The following is an 18,198-nucleotide window of genomic DNA, read 5'->3' as shown; positions in this document are numbered from 1 at the left end:
GGGTGCCCTCGTCCCCCTCGTCCCCCCAACGTACGGGGCAGGCTCAGGCCCAGACCCTCTGTCCCCCCTCCCCCTCCCTTGTCCAATCGGCCACCTATCTCACAATTTCCCTTTTGTTTTTTAAGCCCTTCCCTTCTGTCTTAGAATCCACACTGCATTGTTGCCAAGCCAGAAGAGCGTGAGAGCTGGGCCGTGGGGTTACAGGCCTGCCCAGGGCCCCACAGCCTGAACCCAGAACGCCCCCCGCGGCTCTCTATTTCTGCCACCCCAGCATCTTTCACAAGCGGTTTTTTTTTCAGTCACCAAACTACCAGCCTAATTGAGGCTTTCATCCAGCCTCTCCCTTGGCCTCTTCCAGTCCTCCCCATGTCCCCGTCTCCCTCCTCTAGACGTGTCTCCCCCTCACCTCCACCGGCGGCCCAGAGGAGCCGACGTCCCTTAAGCTCTCCGTTTGCCCTCCTGGCCCTTTGCAGCCCCCTCCCAGTCTCAGACAAGGCTCTCCCCCTGCTGTGGGGACCCCGGGCTCGGCCTCCCTGACTCCCTTTGCCCGGGATGCCGGCTCATCTCTGTTTTGTGAGCCCTGCAGGAGGCCCTGAGTGCCTCCCCCCACACCTCCCCACGTGACTCGGGGCTCACACAGGCCCTCTCCCCTGGGGCTCCCACAGAGCCTCCTGCCCACTCACTTACTGAGAGGAGCCCCGAGGGCGACGGAGACAGAAACCTTCCTGGCTCGGCCTTCATTCTTAGGACAACCGGCTTAGAAAGGGTGACTTTGTTCATCAAGATTGTTTTTAATGATCATCAGTGGAGGTCATAGTCTTAAAAGCACGATCCAGGCCAGCTTGGAGGCTCCATAGAGGAAGAGCCAGTCTTAGAGTTGGGTGGTCCTGGGTTCAAATCTGGCCTCAGACGGGCTCAGCTGGGTGACTCACCATTGCCCAGCCCTTAACACTCTTCTGCCTCGGAACTGTTACTATGGATTGTTACTATTCTCAGACAGAAGCTAAGGGTTTACACACTCACACCACTCACGCGCACACTCACACACACACACACACACACACACACACACACACACACACACTCACACACATGAACTCCCAGGAAGCCAGAACCTCCCCAGCCGACATGCGGGGCAGCGCCGTCAGGGGACGAGCTCCCAGGGTGCTCTGCGTGCGGCCGGACCCCGGAGAGAGGCCGGGGGCGCCTCGTGCCTCAGGAGGGGCTCCGGGGAGCGGCCTCCGGCTCAGAAAGGACATTTGTGGAGTGAGTTACGTTAGCGGCCATCCTGGCAGCCGCGACACCCACCTGAGCAGCTCGATGAGCCGCTCTTCGAGGTACTTCTTGGTCTTGTTCAGATCGTCCACCTCGGCCAGCATCTGCCGCTCGTTCTTCTCTCGCTCGGCCGCCTCCCGCCGCAGCCTGTCGCCATAGTCCTGGCACGCGGCGTCCGACCGCTCGAGTTCCTCCTGGGCCCTGCAAGAGGAGGACGGCCAGATCCTTTGGCCCGCGCTTCCCCTTCCACACGCCACACTAGCCGAGGTTCCCCGTGGCCCCCCGGGGGACCCTCCCCGCGCCCCAGAGAATGGATGACGTCCCCAGAGCAACGTTAAATTTAAAGGCAAACATTTGGGGCCAAAGGAATAAGAGTGTGATCCGCGGGCCGAGCGAGGCCTCCGAAGCCCAGGGCTTCCTCTGGGCTGACTTCAGCTTTGGCAATACCTCACTGGCAGGACATTTCATACAGGAAATTAGAAGGGGAAGCGCAGAAATGGAGCCCTCCCCAAGCTCTCCTTCCCCTCCAGAGACGCACCTCTAGCGCAAGCCACTGGCCTGTCACCCACCCTCCTTGGCTGTGGTAAGCCTTCTCTCCCCGCAGGAGCAGCCACAAGCGTGAGGGACCAGGGGGAGAAGGCCCGGGGCTCCCCGACTCCCTCCTGCTGGGACAGGAGACCAGGGGGAGAAGGCCCGGGGCTCCCCGACTCCCTGGCTGTTATACAGAGAAGCTTCCCCAGGGCTGAGGCCGGATAAGCCTCGTTTCCTTTCTCTCCTTCATCTGTGCCCTCTCTGGAGCGGGACAGAACAGGGCGGGGGGACGCCAGACACCACCTTTCCAAGCGTGCATTCAGGGCTGCGACTTCCTCATCCTTCCTCACGACGGTGGCGCGGTACTTGGCCAGCTCTTCAGTCACCTGCGCCAGCTCCTTCCCTAGACCCGCTCCCGCGGCCTAACAAATGAGATGGAGAAACAAGGCATCATCCGAGCTGCGGGGTGGCCTCTGCGACGGGGCGCAGGGAGGGCTGCCGCGCCATTTCAAGGGCAATGAAAGAAGGGGCGGCTCGGTGGCTCAGAGGTTTGAAGCTTAGAGACGAGAATCCTGGGCTCAGATCTGGCCTCAGACGCCTCCTAGCTGGGGGGGGGGGGGTGTCCCTGGGCAAGTCCTTAGCACTCTTCTGCCTCGGAGCCAATCCGAGGATCGATTCTAGGCAGAAGGTAGTCCGTTTGCTTTTTCTAAGTCTAAAAGGGAAGTGTGCTGGGGACTAAGCAAGGCGATGGGGGCAGGAGGGCTCGGCTGGAACACTCGGGCCCTGGGCGGCCGGCAGCCGCGGGCCCCCTCTGCATTTTGACATCCACATTTAATTGAAGGAGAAACACCGAGCTTCAAAGGGATCACTAGAAATGTCACGGCAAGCCTCCGTCAGGCCATGGCGGGGACGCGGGGGACAGAGCCAGGCCAGTGACGGGACGTCCCGGGTTCCAATGTGGCCTCTGACACGACCCAGCCGGGGGACCCTGGACGAGCCACCGCCTAGCCCGTCCTGCCTTGGCACCAGGCCACAGAAGTGTTTCTGAGACAGAAGGCAAAGGCTGAACAAAGTTCTCCTTTAAACCAAGCCAGACGACTTCATAAACAGAGGAGTTGTGCGAGGGGGATGCCGGGAGAGCCGCCAGAGTTCAGGCCATTTTTCCTGCTCTGGGACTCCCAGGTCAAGGCCATACTTGTGCTCCTGGGCACGAGGCCGGACCTACCTTCAGCCCTGTGGCCTCCTCCTGCACTGCCTTCAGCTGCGCCTCTGTCGCTTCCAGCTGGCCCCTGAGAGTGTGACATTCTTCACTGGCTGCCTGGCGAGGGGGAGAGAAGGAAAAGTCCTCACACCTCCACCACGGCTCCCTCCCTTTGCCCCACGTGCTGCTTCTGGGGAGGACCGCGAACCCCTTTGGGCCTGGCGATCCCGCGAGCCTTGCCTTTAACTAGAGCAGACGTTGGCCCTGGGTCCGAGGACAAGGCTCTGTTTCCTTTAACAGATTAGATATGTAAAAGAAGCAGAAGTGCTGCGGAGGCGGCATCATGGCATCAGGCTGGAGGAAGGCTGAGCCGAACCCCACCCCTCCACCCCAAGCTCTCAGAAACGAACAAAATGAAGGGAGGGCCAAGCCTCCTCCTCGTTCTTTCACAGATCCCGTTTTTGGTTGTCAGACTTTAATTCTGTACACAGTAAGACACAGAGCAGTGGAGAGCTCTCTGACTCCAAAGACTTTACTAAAGTCGGGGCATCTTCCAGAAGCTACAACCCTCACTGGGTAGCAGAGCACATCTGGTCCTCTGGGCCTTCAGGCCAATCACCCCACAGAGGGGCCATGGGCTAAGACAGTGGACATACCAGTCCAAGGCACAGCAGGGAGAGTGCTAGGCCCAGAGTTAGGAAGGCCCTCAGTCACTTAGCCCCATCTGCCTCAGTCTCCTCATCCTCAGTGTGGATAGAAACAGTGCCCAGTCCCCATAGATGCTGACTCCTCCTCATCCTTACCGTGACAAGGACAAGTGAGGCCTGGTGCTGCCCCTTGACCACTTCCCCTAGAATGGGGCTGTGGGGGCACAGGGCCTAACCGGGTGTGTCTATGCTGTGGGAGAAGGCTGGAGAGGCTTTGTGTGGGGTGTTGGCCACCAGGACTGCATCTGGTCTGCACCAGGGCCTAACACATGCAAGGGGCACAGAGTCTAATGGGTGTGGGGCCTAACAGGTGCAGGGCCTAACGGGTGAAGGGCCTAATGGGTGTGGGGCCTAACAGGTGCAGGGCCTAACAGGTGCAGGGCCCAGTGAGTGTGGGGCCTAACGGGGCATGTCTGTGCTGTGGGAGGCCAGACAGGCTTTGTGCGGGATGCCAGGCCTGCATCCAGTATGCCCCAGAACCTAATGGGGCGCAGGGCCCAGGAAGAGGCAGTGGTTCCTGGGCCTGCCCCTGGGATGATTCTCTTCTCTGCTCCTTACCTTGAACTTGGCCTGGCAGTTCATGATCTCGGTGCTCAGCTGGAACTTCACGGTGGAGAGTTCTTCCTGCCCGGCCTCCCGCACACTCTGGGCTTGGCTCTCTGCCAGTGCACAGGCGCTGTCCTGGGCCACCTTCAGCTTCTCATGCAGGCTCTCCCTTTCCTGCCTGAGCTCTTCCAAGTCCTGCTGGAGACCTTCCCTCTCCCTGGAGGCCCTCTCCTCGGCCTCCCGGAGCTTTTCCCCAGCCTGAGCCTTCTCTGCCGTCAGGGCACAGACTTGAATGCCCAGCTCGGCCATGTCCGTGTTGGCCCGGTGGAGCTGTTCCTGGGCCTCGGCTCTCTCCAGCTGGGCCATCTCAGCGACCTGTCTGGCCCGGGACAAGTCTTCGTGGAGAGCCTGGAGCTCTCTCTCGTGCTCGGCCCTGTGCTGGGCCTCTCCGTCCCTTTCTTCCCTCAGTGCCCGCTCCCTCTCGGCGCACTGCAGCAGCTCTTGGACATGCATCCGGTTGAGGCCCTCATTCTGCTCCTTCAGCTGTTGGGCCAGGCTTCTGCTCTCCTCCAGGAGGGTCTCTACCAGGCCAAGCCGGACCTGGGCTTCCTCCTGGCGGTCAAGGGCCTTTTGCAGCTGGGTGCGGAGCTTGGCCACCTCTGCCTGAGGCTGCCTTTCCTCACCATGGTGGGTTTCCAGCTGCTTCTGCACCAGCACCAGGTGGGAGGCTGGCTCCTGGGTCCCCTCGTCTGGGCTCTGTTCCTGCTGGGCCTTCTCCACGATGCCCTCTTCCAGACCAAGGCCCTCAGGCTGGCACACGCTCCTCAGGCCCTTCATCTCCTCCTCGTGGGCCTCCATTCGCCTCTGGAACCTGTCTAGCTCTGCCCGCAGCCACTGGCACTCCTCCTCCTTGCTCTGAATGGCCGCCTCTTTCTCGGCCACCTGGGCCCTCATTGTCTCTTTGGCCTTCTTCACAGCCAAGAGGCTCTTCTCCATTTGGTCTCCAATGTGGCGGATGCTGGCCTGCTCGGCTTCCAGGGAGGCCAGAGAGCCCTTGATGGCCGCCTCTCGCTGCCTCAGGTCCTCATAGTCCACCTGGAGGGCCTTGAGCTTGTCCTCGAGGATCTCGTTCCTGCGGAGGGCGTTCTCGAGCTCCTCACCTGGCTCTCTGTTTGCCGGCCGGAGCTTCTCCTCCACCTCACAGACAGACTCCGGGGCCTGGAGCTGGCCCTTGGAAGCCAGGGCCGGGGCCGCTTCCAATGTCTCAGGGGACGCGCCGGCCTCCTGCAGCCCCTCGCCTTCTTTCTCGGGGTTCTTTCTGGCCTGAAGCAGGAGGGAGTCTCCTGAGTTCAGCCCCTGGCTCTTGGGCCTCTCGACAGGACGTTCTAGGTCCCCCACCTTCTGGAGCAGCCGGTCCCGCTCGCCCAGCAGCTGCTGGTTCTGCTCCTCCAGGTGCCTGGTCTGCTGGTTCACCTGGGCCAGCTGGGCGTCCAGGAGCCGGAGCTGCTCAGTCAAGGCCTGTTTCTCCCGCTCCAGCGCCCCCCTCTCCAGGTTGTGCTCCTCAAGACGCTGCCTCTCTTCTGCTCTTAATACTTCCAGCTTCTTTTCGAGGATCCTGGAGTTTGCCTGGGACTCTGCCAGCTGGCACTGGAGGTCAGTCAGCTCCTTCCCTTTGATGGAGAGCTCCTCCCGCAGAGGTTCCATCTCCCTGACCAGTCCCTCCAAGTCCCTGAGTAGCTTCCCGTTCTCTTCTTGGGAGCCAGAGGCCAGGAGGCTGAGCTTGGCCTCCACCTCCATGAGTGCCTCCTCCTTCAGCCGCAACTCCCTTGTCAACCTCTCCAGTTCTGCCACGTGCTCTGCTGCCAGCTCCTGGGTGCCCTGGGAGGTGCCCGGGGCTCGCTGCTCAGCCGTGGCCAGCGGGGCACGCGGGGCGGCGGTGCGCGTGTCTCTGGCGGCGAGGGTGGCCCAGGCGGCCTCCAGCTGCTGCACGAGGGGCTCCAACTTGGACTCGAGGCGCCGCAGGGCCGAGGGGTATTCCTGCTTGTGTTCGGCCGTGTCCAGCTCCAGCGCCTTCAGACACCTGTGCAGCTCGTGCACGGCGCCCCGCGTCTCCTGGGAGATTTCACACTCCTGGAGCTCGGCCACTCTGCGGGAGAGCCGGGCGCGCTCCTCTGCCAGGCCCGTCTCCTGCTCTGGCCGGGCACTCGCGGCCCTCCTCAGCTCCTGGTTCTCCCTCTCCAGCTGCTGCACGCGCTCCTGGAGCTCCTTCTCCCTTATCTCTAAGTGGTCCAGCTCCACACGCATCTCATCAAAGCCTTCCAGGGCCTCGGCGTTCAAAGAGCTATTCATATCCAAGCTGGAAGCCAGATCCGGAGCCTGGGGAAGCACAAGCAGAGGAAGGCACTGAAGAATACAGACGCACACGAAAGCATGAGAGAACCCACATCAGACCATTTACTACCCAGGGTGGAGGGAGAGAATCTGAATCACAAAATGGCAGAAAACAATTGTCAAAAATTGTTTCTATGTGCAATAGAAAAAAATGAAATTTAGTAATAATTTTTTAAAAAGAATATATATGCACAGGGCAGCTGGGTGGCTCTGAGGATAGGGAGCCAGGTCTAGAGATGGGAGGTCCTGGGTTGAAATTTGGTCTCAGACACTTCCAAGCTGTGTGACCCTGGGCAAGTCACTTAACCCCCATTGCCTACCCTTACCACTCTTGTGCCTTGGAACCAATACACAGTATTGATTCTAAGATGGAAAGTAAGGGTTTAAAAAAAAAAATATATATGCACTAATCACACATGAATCACCTAGATTAAATTGCTTGCCACCTCAGGAAGGGGGGAAGGTTTCTGAGGAAGGGAGAGAATTTGGAACTTTAAAATTTTAGAAAACTAATATTTAAGTTGCTCTTTTTACATATAATTGGGGAAAATACAATATTATCTTTTTTAAAGAATATATATATATACACAAAATTAGCAAATCTTCAGTTTCATAAGAGGACCAAGTGGCTAACTATGGAAGTGAAAAGCAAGGGGATTCCATGGTGAAAGATGACCGCTGAAGGCAGCAAGATGGTGCAGTGGAGAGCAGACTGGCTCTGAAGTCAGGAAGACCCGAGTTCAAATGTGATCTCAGACATGTCCTAGCTCTGTGTCTCTGGACAAGTCACTTTATCTTCCCTCAACCCTGGTTTCCTTCGCTGTATAATGAGTCTAATAACAGCGCCCAGCTCCCAAGGTCAGGACAAAGACCATGAGTTTAAATATGTAATGTGCTGAGCCAACCTTAAGGCACTAAGAGAACAAGTCCTACCTATGAATAACATCATGACTTCATTCCAAGAACAAGAGACACCCGACTAAAATGACTTGCCCACAAGGTGCTTCATAACGCCGTCTAATTTTACATCTGGGGGAAGTGAAGCCGAGACCGGAGACACGAAGCGATGCTCGGAGGCACCAGGTCTTCGGAAGGAGAGTCGATGAAGCCTTGCTGGCTGGCCGGCTTCCTCATCCTCTCCTCAGACCCCCCCAGGATCTGGCTTCCCCTCTCTCCTCGGGCACTGAAGGTGTAGACGAGAGCCGCCTACCGTGGGGCGCAGAACCAAGCTGCTTCAAGGACTTCCCTGAACGGAACGTGCTCCTCTTCCGTAAAGAGAGGCCGTACAGACCTGGGCTCCCCTCCAACACCGCCTGCCCTAAGATTTGCTGAGAAGATTCAGTCCCCGGGACGGGAGCCGCCTCCCTCCCTCCACTTGGGCTCTCCGTCTCTGGGGAAGGTCCCGCACCCTCCCGTGTGGCTGTGTCTATTCTGCAGCGAAGACGCGTTGAGATTTCTAGACACTCTGGGAAGTCGCAAAGACAAACGTGCTTCGCAGCTCCGCTTGTTTTGGCCACAAGTCTTTCCTGGGCTTTTAAAAGCCTTTAAAGAAGGTTCGGGAGAGCACGGGGAGTGGAAAGGAGAGCCCCCAGCTCCCGGTGCCGCAGGCCTCGCGTCCTAGGATACGTGCCTACGACCAAGTCAACAACACTGATTAAGCGCCACAATGTGCCAGGCTCCGTGCTAAGGGGAAGAACCCTTTGGGGTGCTTCTGGAACAATGAGGTGAGTCAGTACCCAGTTTTCCAGAGGTTTTTGCCAAATAGTGAATTCTTGTCCCCCAGCCCTGGCTCTGTGCGTTTCTTTCCACGCTCATTTTCTGCTCTATACGGGGTCCCCGGTCATTCCGCCAATCCACCACCCTCTCTTAGCCAGCCAGACTGCTGTGATGACGACTGCTTGATGGTACAGTCCGGCTTCTGACACACGAGGCTACCCTCCGCCACTTCTCATTAAGACTCCCCAGATTTCCCTTCACTGAACGGGGAAAGGCCAGGCTCTGGGGCCGTTACCTGCAGGTAGCTGCTCACCAAACTACTCATGCTGGAACTTCGACTTGGGGGTTTCCACATATATGCTGAAGAACCAAGGGAGGCCAGAGTCCTTCTGTGAACCACAAGAAAAAACCCCGTTACCTAGACAGGAAGCCCAATGTCCTCCCTCCATTTCTTACCGAGCCTCGTCTACAGAGGCACCATCACTGCTTTGCTCCCGGGACCCCCCCATCTTGCACCATGCTTAGGAGTAACTAACACGGAGGCTCCTGGGGGGCAGGGCTGTCTGACTTTCGGCTCTGTACCCCCAGCATACCCTTTCATTAATAAGAGTTGGATGAACTGAGTGGAGCAGTGCTAGGCCAGATGCTGAATATAATTAGGCAAAAAGACACCCTTCCTGTCTCAAAGAGCTTTGAGGTCTGCCCACAGCTGGACTGGACACAGTTACAAATCCTGAGGAAAAGGAGGGAAGATGTTTCACAAAGGCTGCTGTATTTGTTTTGGGGTGGCTCTGCTCTTATCTGACTCTCCCTTAAGGAAAAAAAAAAAGAGAAAAAAGAGTGATTCCCCAGAGCTAATCTCTCAAAAACCCTGACAACCAAGCAAAATTTTAAGGTCCAAACACCAGGTATGTTTCTCACTCATTTGTCGATAAGAGGAAAAACCAGCTTATCTCTGAAGGCATGTTGATATTTTTTGAATCAATGGACTACCACGTGGCAAAACATCTTTGCCAGTGTGCCTTAGACTTTGAGGGGTCCACAGGCCTTCCTGAAGTGTGTTCCCTCCCTGGTCTAGGCTGGGAACTCCTCCCACAACATTCGCATTCAAGGAGCAAGAGGAGACTAACTCCTAGTAAGATTGGTTGAGGAGAGGTTGATGGAAAGGCCAAAAATGCTCTATTAGCAGCATTACCCAAGGAACTGAAAAGGTCACCACTGCCCAGGCTATTGTCCACATTCAGCATCCAGGAAGGGGCCATTGCAGTAATTCCTACTCAGCAAGAACCTTGTTAATGAACGCATTTCTGCTCTACAAGCATCTTCTGTTTTACGAGCCCATCAGCTACCTTATTTTAAAGGTATTTACACTCCCTTCCACAAAAGAGCTTTGACAATCACTTTTTTCCTAGGCTTTCCAACAGGTCTTTGTGATGACCCTATAAACGGGGAAGGAACGCTCATTTATGCAAACACACCAAAATCCTAGGAGCCCCAGTGAAACAAGATAATATAAATTAATGGCAGGCTAATAAAGTCAGTCGTTGTACAGACACATCTTCATCTGCATGTACTGAGCAGTTAATGAAGCTCGTATCAGACCAGGCCCTTTGTCTGCTTTATTGTAATAATGTTCTCTATAATTTTAGAAAAATCAGCAGAGGGGATGATTGGAAAGTGAAATATCATTTACAAAGCATGCACATTGCCCTGGAGAGATTGCTGATGATATATTGAAATCATAAAAATAATAAAAGGAAACATTTCTCCAAAGTACCTGGCAAACGTTGGCCAACCAGCGTCCAAATCATATCCTCTAGATGCCAGGTCAAACTGAACCTCTGTGAGCTCATACAGTTGGCCCACAATGTCAGAGCTCATTTTGGGCTTCAGGAATGGGCTTCTTGCATAGTACCAGTCACTATCAGGGTAAATGAAAGAGCACAGATCAGTATGCTGAGTCCATTCTCCCAGGTGGTAGCATTGGCACAGAAGTGGGGCAATCTTCATCAAATAAAAAATCAAGTTCTCAAATAAACCTGTATCTTAATCAGAAAAACCAAGGTTTTATAGCAGCACAGTAGAAAGGGCTCCAATGGCACTAGGAAGTACAAGGATGATCTCGGTTCACATCCCTCCTCTGACACACTCTGTGTGAACCTGGGCAAGTCCCTGGACCTCTCACTGTCCTAGACAACTTTCCAGATCTGTAAGCATCAGAGAAAGTGTAGATGTACACACTGGTGGTGAGAGTTTCTTCCTCTGGAAGTTCTGTACACCAGTGAGATCAGAGGCCCTGTCCCTACCTGTGTTCATCAAAGAAGGGCGCCCTTAAAAGCAGGCTCCTTCTTTAGACAAGAAAGGTGAAGTCGTCTCCATTACATGGTAATAAAGGTGTTCAGGAAAAGGTTCCTTTCTTTAACAAGAAGAAAAAGGAAGAACTACTCTCTCTTCCTCCCCAAATCAAAATGATTCTACTTACTGCCAACTGAGTTCGAATCTGGCCTCAGACACTAGCTGTGAGACGCTGGGCAAATCACTAAACCCTGATGGCCTCCTTTTCATCATCTGTCAAATGAGCCAGAGGAGGTCATGGCATACCACTCCAGGGTCTTTTCTAAGAAAACCTCAAATGGTATCACGAAGAGTCAGACACAACTGAACAACTATTATGAACCAGGCACCGTGCTAAGTGCTGGGGATACAAGTAGGGAAAATGACCAAAATGAACATAGTAAGGTGGGAAATGAGGCATCCGTCCATCTGTCCTGTCTTCTGTCCTTAAATGGAGGAGGAGTTCATGGCTCCACTCACCCAATCAGAGGGGTAGAAGGTAGAAGGATCTTACAAGGGAGAGAGACAGCCAGAGAGATGGAGTGTGTTTGCGTGTATGTGTGTGCATGTGCGTGTGCGTGTGCATGTGCGTGTGCGTGTGCGTGTGTGTGTGTGTGTGTGTGCGTGCGCTCCAATCCCCAGTCTTACTGAATGGTGAAAGGCACCTCAGAATCTCAGACCATAAATCTAGACCTGGAGGAGAGTTCTGAGGTCATCTAAGTCCAAACTGATTTCTAGATGAGGAAGCTGAGGATCGGTGACTTTCTTCCAGCAACTTGCCTAAGTTCATATGTAAATGGCAAAACTGGGCTTTAAGCCACAGCGTTCCAGTCTCCAATCTAGCCAAGGTCCCCTATGCCGTCTGCCCTGGTGGAGGGAGCAGCATATCACTAAATCTTGGTTCTTTCGGGTACCAAAGTCCACCCCACAAAGGGAGGTAGCGAAGCTTAGAAGAATTCTGGCCCTGGCCAATGAAGCCCCAGCCCTGCAAGGAGTGCTTCTTCTTCTCACCCAATGTCAGTTCTGATAATGTGAGCACAGGTTCTCATCTAAATCATCATATTTCTAATTTGCAGGAGAAACCATTTAGGGTGAAATTACTTCTACAGTTGGACTCTTGACATGGTTTTTTCCCTCTATCAATTCTGTCCTTTAATTCAGAGTCATTTTTGGGTCTTCTGTAAGGAATCTTCCATTGGGCTGCTTCGACAACTGAAGGCTGGGCAAGTAGGGCAGCATCCTCTTCTATCCTTCCTCTCTCATATTTTATTCTCTTGTTCTTGTGATTTCTTTCCTCCCTTCTCCCCATTTGAGCACCTAAGAGGCCTGCCAATTGTATCCAGGGAGCCCCCATGGCACTGCCTATTCATTCTTGTGACTCTCAGGGCTAAAGACATTATTATTCCACTCCACTCTAAACTATACTTCTTTTAAATTCATTCTCTCTCTCTCTCTCTCTCTCTCTCTCTCTCTCATACATTTAGAATCTGTTCCTTCCAATCTCCTCATCCCTATCATTGAACAAGCACGAAAACTCTCATAACCATGAAGAGTCCAGCACAACCAATGGACACTCGGCTGTGCCTGCCCCACAATGTCAAAGCCTCTCTGCCTCGTAAGCTGGCCGTCTCTCTGGCAGAAGGCGAGTGGCCTCTCATCTTCACTCTTCTGGACAAATGGTTTAACATTGTATTGATCAGAGTTCTAAAGGCTTTTAAAGCTGGATCTCTCCAGAATGTTGCTGCTACCAGATACACTGGCCACCTATGTATTTACTTCTCTTGGCACTGTTTCACAGAGGTCTTCTCAGTTTCCTCTGAAGCAAAACATTTCATCATTTTGGGGGACACCATCACATTTCCCTACATTTATGGGTCGTAATTAATCTCGTCACTATACCTTTAAAGAAAGAGGCATATGAGCACCCACATCAACAGAGAATCATGGAGAAAAAGGATTTTACTTTCTTCCAAATCACCCTTGGCCTAGTGGTGTGACTGTGGGCAGGTCCCTTTGGCCTGTGTGCCCAGCCCCAGCCCTCTGTCCTAGAGTTGAAGACTTGAGGACTCCACTCACCTGGTCACTTTGGTATTCATGAGGCATTGCTGCAAGGTGTCTGCCAGCCTCTGGTGCACCAGAGAGTAGCGGATGAATGCTCTGCCCTTCCCGAGAGATGTCCGGAGCTGGAGGAGAGAAGAGAGAGAAAAAGGGACAGGCTTCAGGGAAAACATTCTGGCCATTTGCAAACCCATCTTTGGCTTTGATCACACAACCCTTTAGGCCAAAGGCTTAAACATAACAGGGGCCTCACATGTGGATTGCAAAATGTCAGGAAGCAATGATTAAAATTATATCTAGGGAATCACTGGGTGGCTCAGTGGATGGAGAGCCTGGCCTGGAGACAAAGGGTTCTGGGTTCAAATCTGGCCTCAGACACTTCCTAGCTGGGTGATCCTGGGCAAGTCGCTTAACTCCCATTCCCTGGCATATAAATGGAGATTTTGAACCTTGGACTTCATCCCCCATAAGTCCTTAGTTTTCCCAAAATCCCCTTTAATCTCTCCTGCGCCTCCATGTTTATGTGGTCACGTTATTGTTTTATAGTTGGCTATAACTCCTCCCTTGGTCTCTTTGGTGATTTGAAGCGGAGCAGGATGGAGAAGGGAGGTAACAGAACACGGGTTTTTCAAAATGACTCTTAGTATGGCATGTGGCTTCATTTTTCTAATGGCTACCAATAAATCCTTTAAAACCCTAATACTTTTAAATCTATCCTTCTATATCCATTTTATTTCTTATACTGGCCTTTACCACTCCTCTGCCTTAGAACCAATATTGATGCTAAGACAGAAGGGAAGATTTTTTATTTTAATTATATCCACACATAATGTGGAAAAAATATATAAAATAAAGTTAAACCAAAAAATTTTAAATGAAGTTAACTCTCCTGTTCCAAGACAATCTAACCATAAGGAAACAGAACAAAGAGACATGAGTTAACTGGACTTCTCTTGGGCCTACAGGCTTTTTCATTTGTGGAGTAGCAAATGTTAAGGAGGATTAGTTCTGGGAGACGTCCATGCAAAGGCTCCCTTGGTGTCTAGTTTCCCTCCTGGGCCTGGGCAAGCCAAAGTGTTCGGGGTTGGGGTGTTAGTCCCAGGGTGGGGTTCTCTCTGCCCAAGACTCCAGGAATTCAGGACGGGCATGTGCCAGGCACAGGATTTCCCAGCAGAAACCAAGGTGGACGGCTCTTGTCCTCAATAGCAAAATACCTGGATGTGTAATGCCCTACTTGAACACAGCTGGCAGGCAAAGCCAGACCTGGGGGCGGGGGGCCAGGCCTCGGTGCCCCATTGCTTCCCATTCGCTCTGAGGTGCAGGGCAGGGGAATGGTGCAGAGACTGATGGGGGTGGCGGGCAGGAGAGGGCCAGGCCCCAGCACCTCGTCTATCCAGGGAAGTCCCAAGGACACTGTCTGAAGTCTGTCTCTCACACCATTCCCTCCCCTGACTGGTGCCGTCGTCTGTAAAAGGCAGCAGTTATTCCTCAGCGGCACTCCAACCTGCCTTATCACACTTATTCCCAGAGGTGATGAGTTGTGTTTTCTACTTTGTAGATTCCAGCCAGGTTTCACCCTCTATGATCCATCCTCATGGAAAGAAGGACAAGGAGCGAATGAGAGAGTGATTCGCCCCCGAGACCTGAGATTCCTCCCATGATGGAGGAGGCCTCTGAGGAGCCTGAGACTCAGGTCAGAGGGCATGTCCGGGCCCAGCCCAGACTTCCCGTCACCCTGGAGAAGTCTAGAGAGATCACAGGAAGGGCAAAGCACGCCATGCTCACCCTCCCGAAGCTCTCGGCACTCATTGGACCACTCCGGCTTTTCTGGTTAAACCTTCATCTGTCATTTTAGAGTCACTCCTGCGAATCAGTTCTAGGTGGAAGAGTGGGAAGGCCTGAGCAATGGGGGTTAAGTGACCTGCCCAGGGTCACCCAGCAAGAACATATCTGAGACCAGATTGGAACCCAGGACCCCCAGGCCTGGAGCTCTCTCCAGTGAGACTCCCTGCTACCCCTCACTAAAGTTAAGCCCTCTCCTACAAGGAGGTTCAACAATTCCAAAACATTCTTTGCAGTCTAAGTCCAGAGCACATCCCAGGTGATCCTGGTCCAGGAATAGCCAGTGTGTCCTTAACCCTTCTCCCAGAATTCTAACAGGGCAGACTCTGGGGTGGTACAGAATGCGAATGGGGCCTCCTGGAAGAGGAGGGAAGAAACAGCCTAATCTTCTGATCCCCTCAAAAGCAATATGCAAAATCAAATGGCATTTTACATCCTCACTGCCTTGAACAACATCTCTGGGAAGACAGCTAACTAATATCCTTTGAAGGACTTCATGGAAGAAACATTTGCTGGACTCATTTTCTCCAATTGGTGTCTTAAGCTGCTTAAGTCTTAAGCCACTTCTCCAGGGAAGCCAGCAGAGAAGGGCAAGAAGCTTCTGGGCCCCCCCCAACGCCACCCAAAATCAAAGGGAACTCCACAGAATCAAGGCTAAAGCAGCTAAAACAACAGGCAGTTAAGAGGGAAGCAGAGAGGCCGGCAACAGTGAGGGAGGGGGGCCTCTCTTTCCCAGGCCTCACCTCACCTGGTCGGCAGATACCCCTGAAGAAGCGGGGCTGCCAAATGGGGGCAGGACCCATGGCTGAGCCTGGGAGGGGGATATCCCTGGGACTGGCAAAGGGCCCTGGGAATGACTGGGCCAGCCTCAGCTCCAGAGACCCCCAGCTCGCCCATCACTGAGGGCTAAAGGACTGGATGCGGCAGAGTCTTACAAGCACCGCCCTAAAGGCAGGAAATAAAGACTCTGGAAGCCTGAGGAATGCAGCCTGGACACCTGCTCTAGCCTGGGCCTAGGAGAGAGGTGAGGAAGGAGCACACACTACTGAGGGCCCAGCAAGCTAGGGTCACTCCAGGAGAGATGGCTGCTGCCATAGGGGGAGGTGGACTGGCTGCCTGCTGGCTCTGGTGGGAGCACTTGATGTCAATCATGGACTGGGGCTTGAAAGGGGAACTGGAGATTACACCTGACCCTAAATTCTAGAAATCAGAAGAACTAAATAGGGCCTAGGAAATAACAAATAACAAAACCTAGGAATCCTGGAACTCCAGCATAAAGCTAATAATTAAGTCTACTGCCCTGGACACCAAAAAAAAAAAAAAAAAAAAGGAACTAAAGGAGAAAGAATCCAACTATTGTTAACTATTAAGGGGACAGAGAAGACTTGGGTTCAAACTCAGAGAAAAGTGAAGTAAAAATACTTCTAAAATAACAAAGAAAACAATAAATGGTTACAAGCTCTAAAACAGCTTTTGGAAGAACATTAAAAAGCCCTCCAAAACCAAATGAGAGCAGTTCAGTAAAAAATTAGGGGAAAAAAAGGAACAATGCAAGAAAATCAAGAAAATTAACAAAGAAGGATTACCCAAAGGAAAAAGTGATCCAGAAACTCACAGGAGAAAATATTTCATTAAGACCTAGAATTAGACAAGGGAAAGCTAACAACTTCCTAAAACAATAAGAAATAAGAAAGGAAAATCAAAAGAATGAAAAACTAGAAGGGAATATGAAACATCTTATCACAAAAAGAAGTGAAAAAATAGATCAAGAGAGACAATATAAAAATACTTGGACTCATATAAAGTTATGATCAAAAAAAGAGTTTAGATAATATACTCCATGAAATCATCAAGGAAAACTGCCCAGAAATTCTAGAACCAGACAATAAAGTAGAAATCAAAACAATCTACCAATAACCACCTTAAAGAGATCTAAAGATGAAAACAAACAATAATATCATTGCTAAGTTCCAGAGAAATGAGTTTAAGGAGAAACTATCACACACAATAAGAGAAGAAAAACACTTTAAATATTAGATTCAGAATAACACAAAACTCAGCAGCTTCAACATTAAAAGAAAGAAGGGCATGAAACATAATATTTCAAAGAACAAAAGAGTTGGGTTTACAACCAAGAATAATATACCCAACAAAGATGAACATAATTATAAAAGGTAAAAAGTGGATACTTAACAAATTAAAGGAGTTTCAACTACTCCTGTGGAAAAACCTAGAATTTAGCAGAAAATATGATCTATAAGAAACATTAAAAAAGTAATTATGAAAGATCAATTATAAAAGACCCAAGAGTTCAAACTGTTTCATTCTTATATGGGAAAACACCATCTATAACTCTTAAGAATGAAATCATTACCTGGGTACTTGAAAATCTATAGATAAAAGACTTGAAGTTGAGTTGCATATAACGGAATGAGCTAAAATAATAATAAAATAGACTAGGCAAAGGTAAAATGGAACAATTATCTCATATAAAAGAGGAATGAGTGGAAGAATTGGCACAGAGAAGGGGAGGAGGGGATGGAAAGTTCGTAATACTAGAACTCTACTTCAGATCTGGGCTAGAGAACATACACAACCAGAAAGGTAAACATCTTCTTAATGTACAGAGGAACAGGAAGGAAAGAGGATAAGACAAGGGAGGGACTAAAAGTACCCTTGGAGGGCCTGAAAGATGAAGAGAAAGGACAGGTGTATAAGAAAAGGAGGGATACTAGAAGGAAGGACACATCAAGAAATAAAGGTGTAAAGTGAAGGGATTAGAAAAGGACTTTTAGGACAAGATAAAGAAGGGATTTTGAGAACTGAACTTATATAAAGAAAAAGAAGGGCACAGTTGGGGGGATAAATAAGGGACTTTGGGAAAGGCAGATCATATAAGAAGTAAAAGTGAAGGGAGAAGGGACAACAGAGGGACCTTTAGAAAGGTGGGCCAATATGGAACTAGGAGGGCAAGGAGAGAGGATAAGGGAAGATTTCTAAGAAGGGGTGGCAATTAGAGAAGTAAAAGACAAAAGAAATTGGACGTCTGAAGAGGGATATGGCAAAGAGAAAGGAACAAAATGACAGTGAGGGAAAACAGAATAGAGAGATATACAAATAAGAATTATGACTTTGAATGTGAAAGGGATGAATTCACCCATAAAATGAAAATGAAGAGAAGAATGGATCAAAAACCAAAACCCGACAATATGTTGCTTACAAAAAATATACTTTATAATGAGGACATACATAGAATAAAAATAAAGGGCTGGAGCAGAATATACCACGCCTGAGCTGATACAAAAAACCTGGGGTAGTAGTCAAAATCTCTGACAAACTTAAAGCAAAAATAGATATAATTAAAGTGATAAACAGAGAAATCATATTATGTTAAAAGGCTCCACAGATAATAAAGCATTATTAATATTAAATCTATATAACAAAGTGGTATAGCATCCAAATTTTTAAAGAAAAAACTAAATGAGTTACAGATGGAAATAGATAACAAAACAATAATAGTGAGGGACTTTAATTTTCCTTTCTCAGAACTAGACAAATCTAACCAAAATATACATAATAAAGAAGTCAAGAGAATGA

At 51.0% G+C, this 18,198-nt stretch overlaps 1 protein-coding gene across 3 annotated transcripts in view; it reads right to left on the bottom strand.

The window, feature by feature from the left end:
* The window catches only part of FYCO1 (FYVE and coiled-coil domain autophagy adaptor 1), a 48,042-nt gene extending 37,825 nt beyond the window's left edge, over positions 1-10,217 (bottom strand). For 2 of the 3 annotated variants that reach the window (XM_044679256.1, XM_044679257.1), the window contains exons 1-7: positions 10,145-10,217; positions 8,663-8,756; positions 5,506-6,636; positions 4,273-5,457; positions 3,032-3,124; positions 2,110-2,228; positions 1,309-1,476 (exon numbers count right to left, since the gene is read on the bottom strand). In XM_044679256.1, coding sequence (XP_044535191.1) covers positions 1,309-1,476; positions 2,110-2,228; positions 3,032-3,124; positions 4,273-5,457; positions 5,506-6,636; positions 8,663-8,722 — 2,756 coding nt within the window. In that variant the 5' untranslated portion in view covers positions 8,723-8,756; positions 10,145-10,217. Of the gene's footprint in view, positions 1-1,308; positions 1,477-2,109; positions 2,229-3,031; positions 3,125-4,272; positions 6,637-8,662; positions 8,757-10,144 lie in introns of all 3 variants that reach the window. The other variant, XM_044679255.1, reaches the window with a different exon arrangement.
* Between the last annotated feature and the right edge of the window lie 7,981 nt (positions 10,218-18,198).

Source organism: Gracilinanus agilis, chromosome 5, assembly GCF_016433145.1.
Source record: "Gracilinanus agilis isolate LMUSP501 chromosome 5, AgileGrace, whole genome shotgun sequence".
Classification (NCBI taxonomy): domain Eukaryota; kingdom Metazoa; phylum Chordata; class Mammalia; order Didelphimorphia; family Didelphidae; genus Gracilinanus; species Gracilinanus agilis.
The sequence above is the reverse complement of the archived record's forward strand: the minus strand, read 5'-3'. Positions and strand labels throughout refer to the sequence as shown.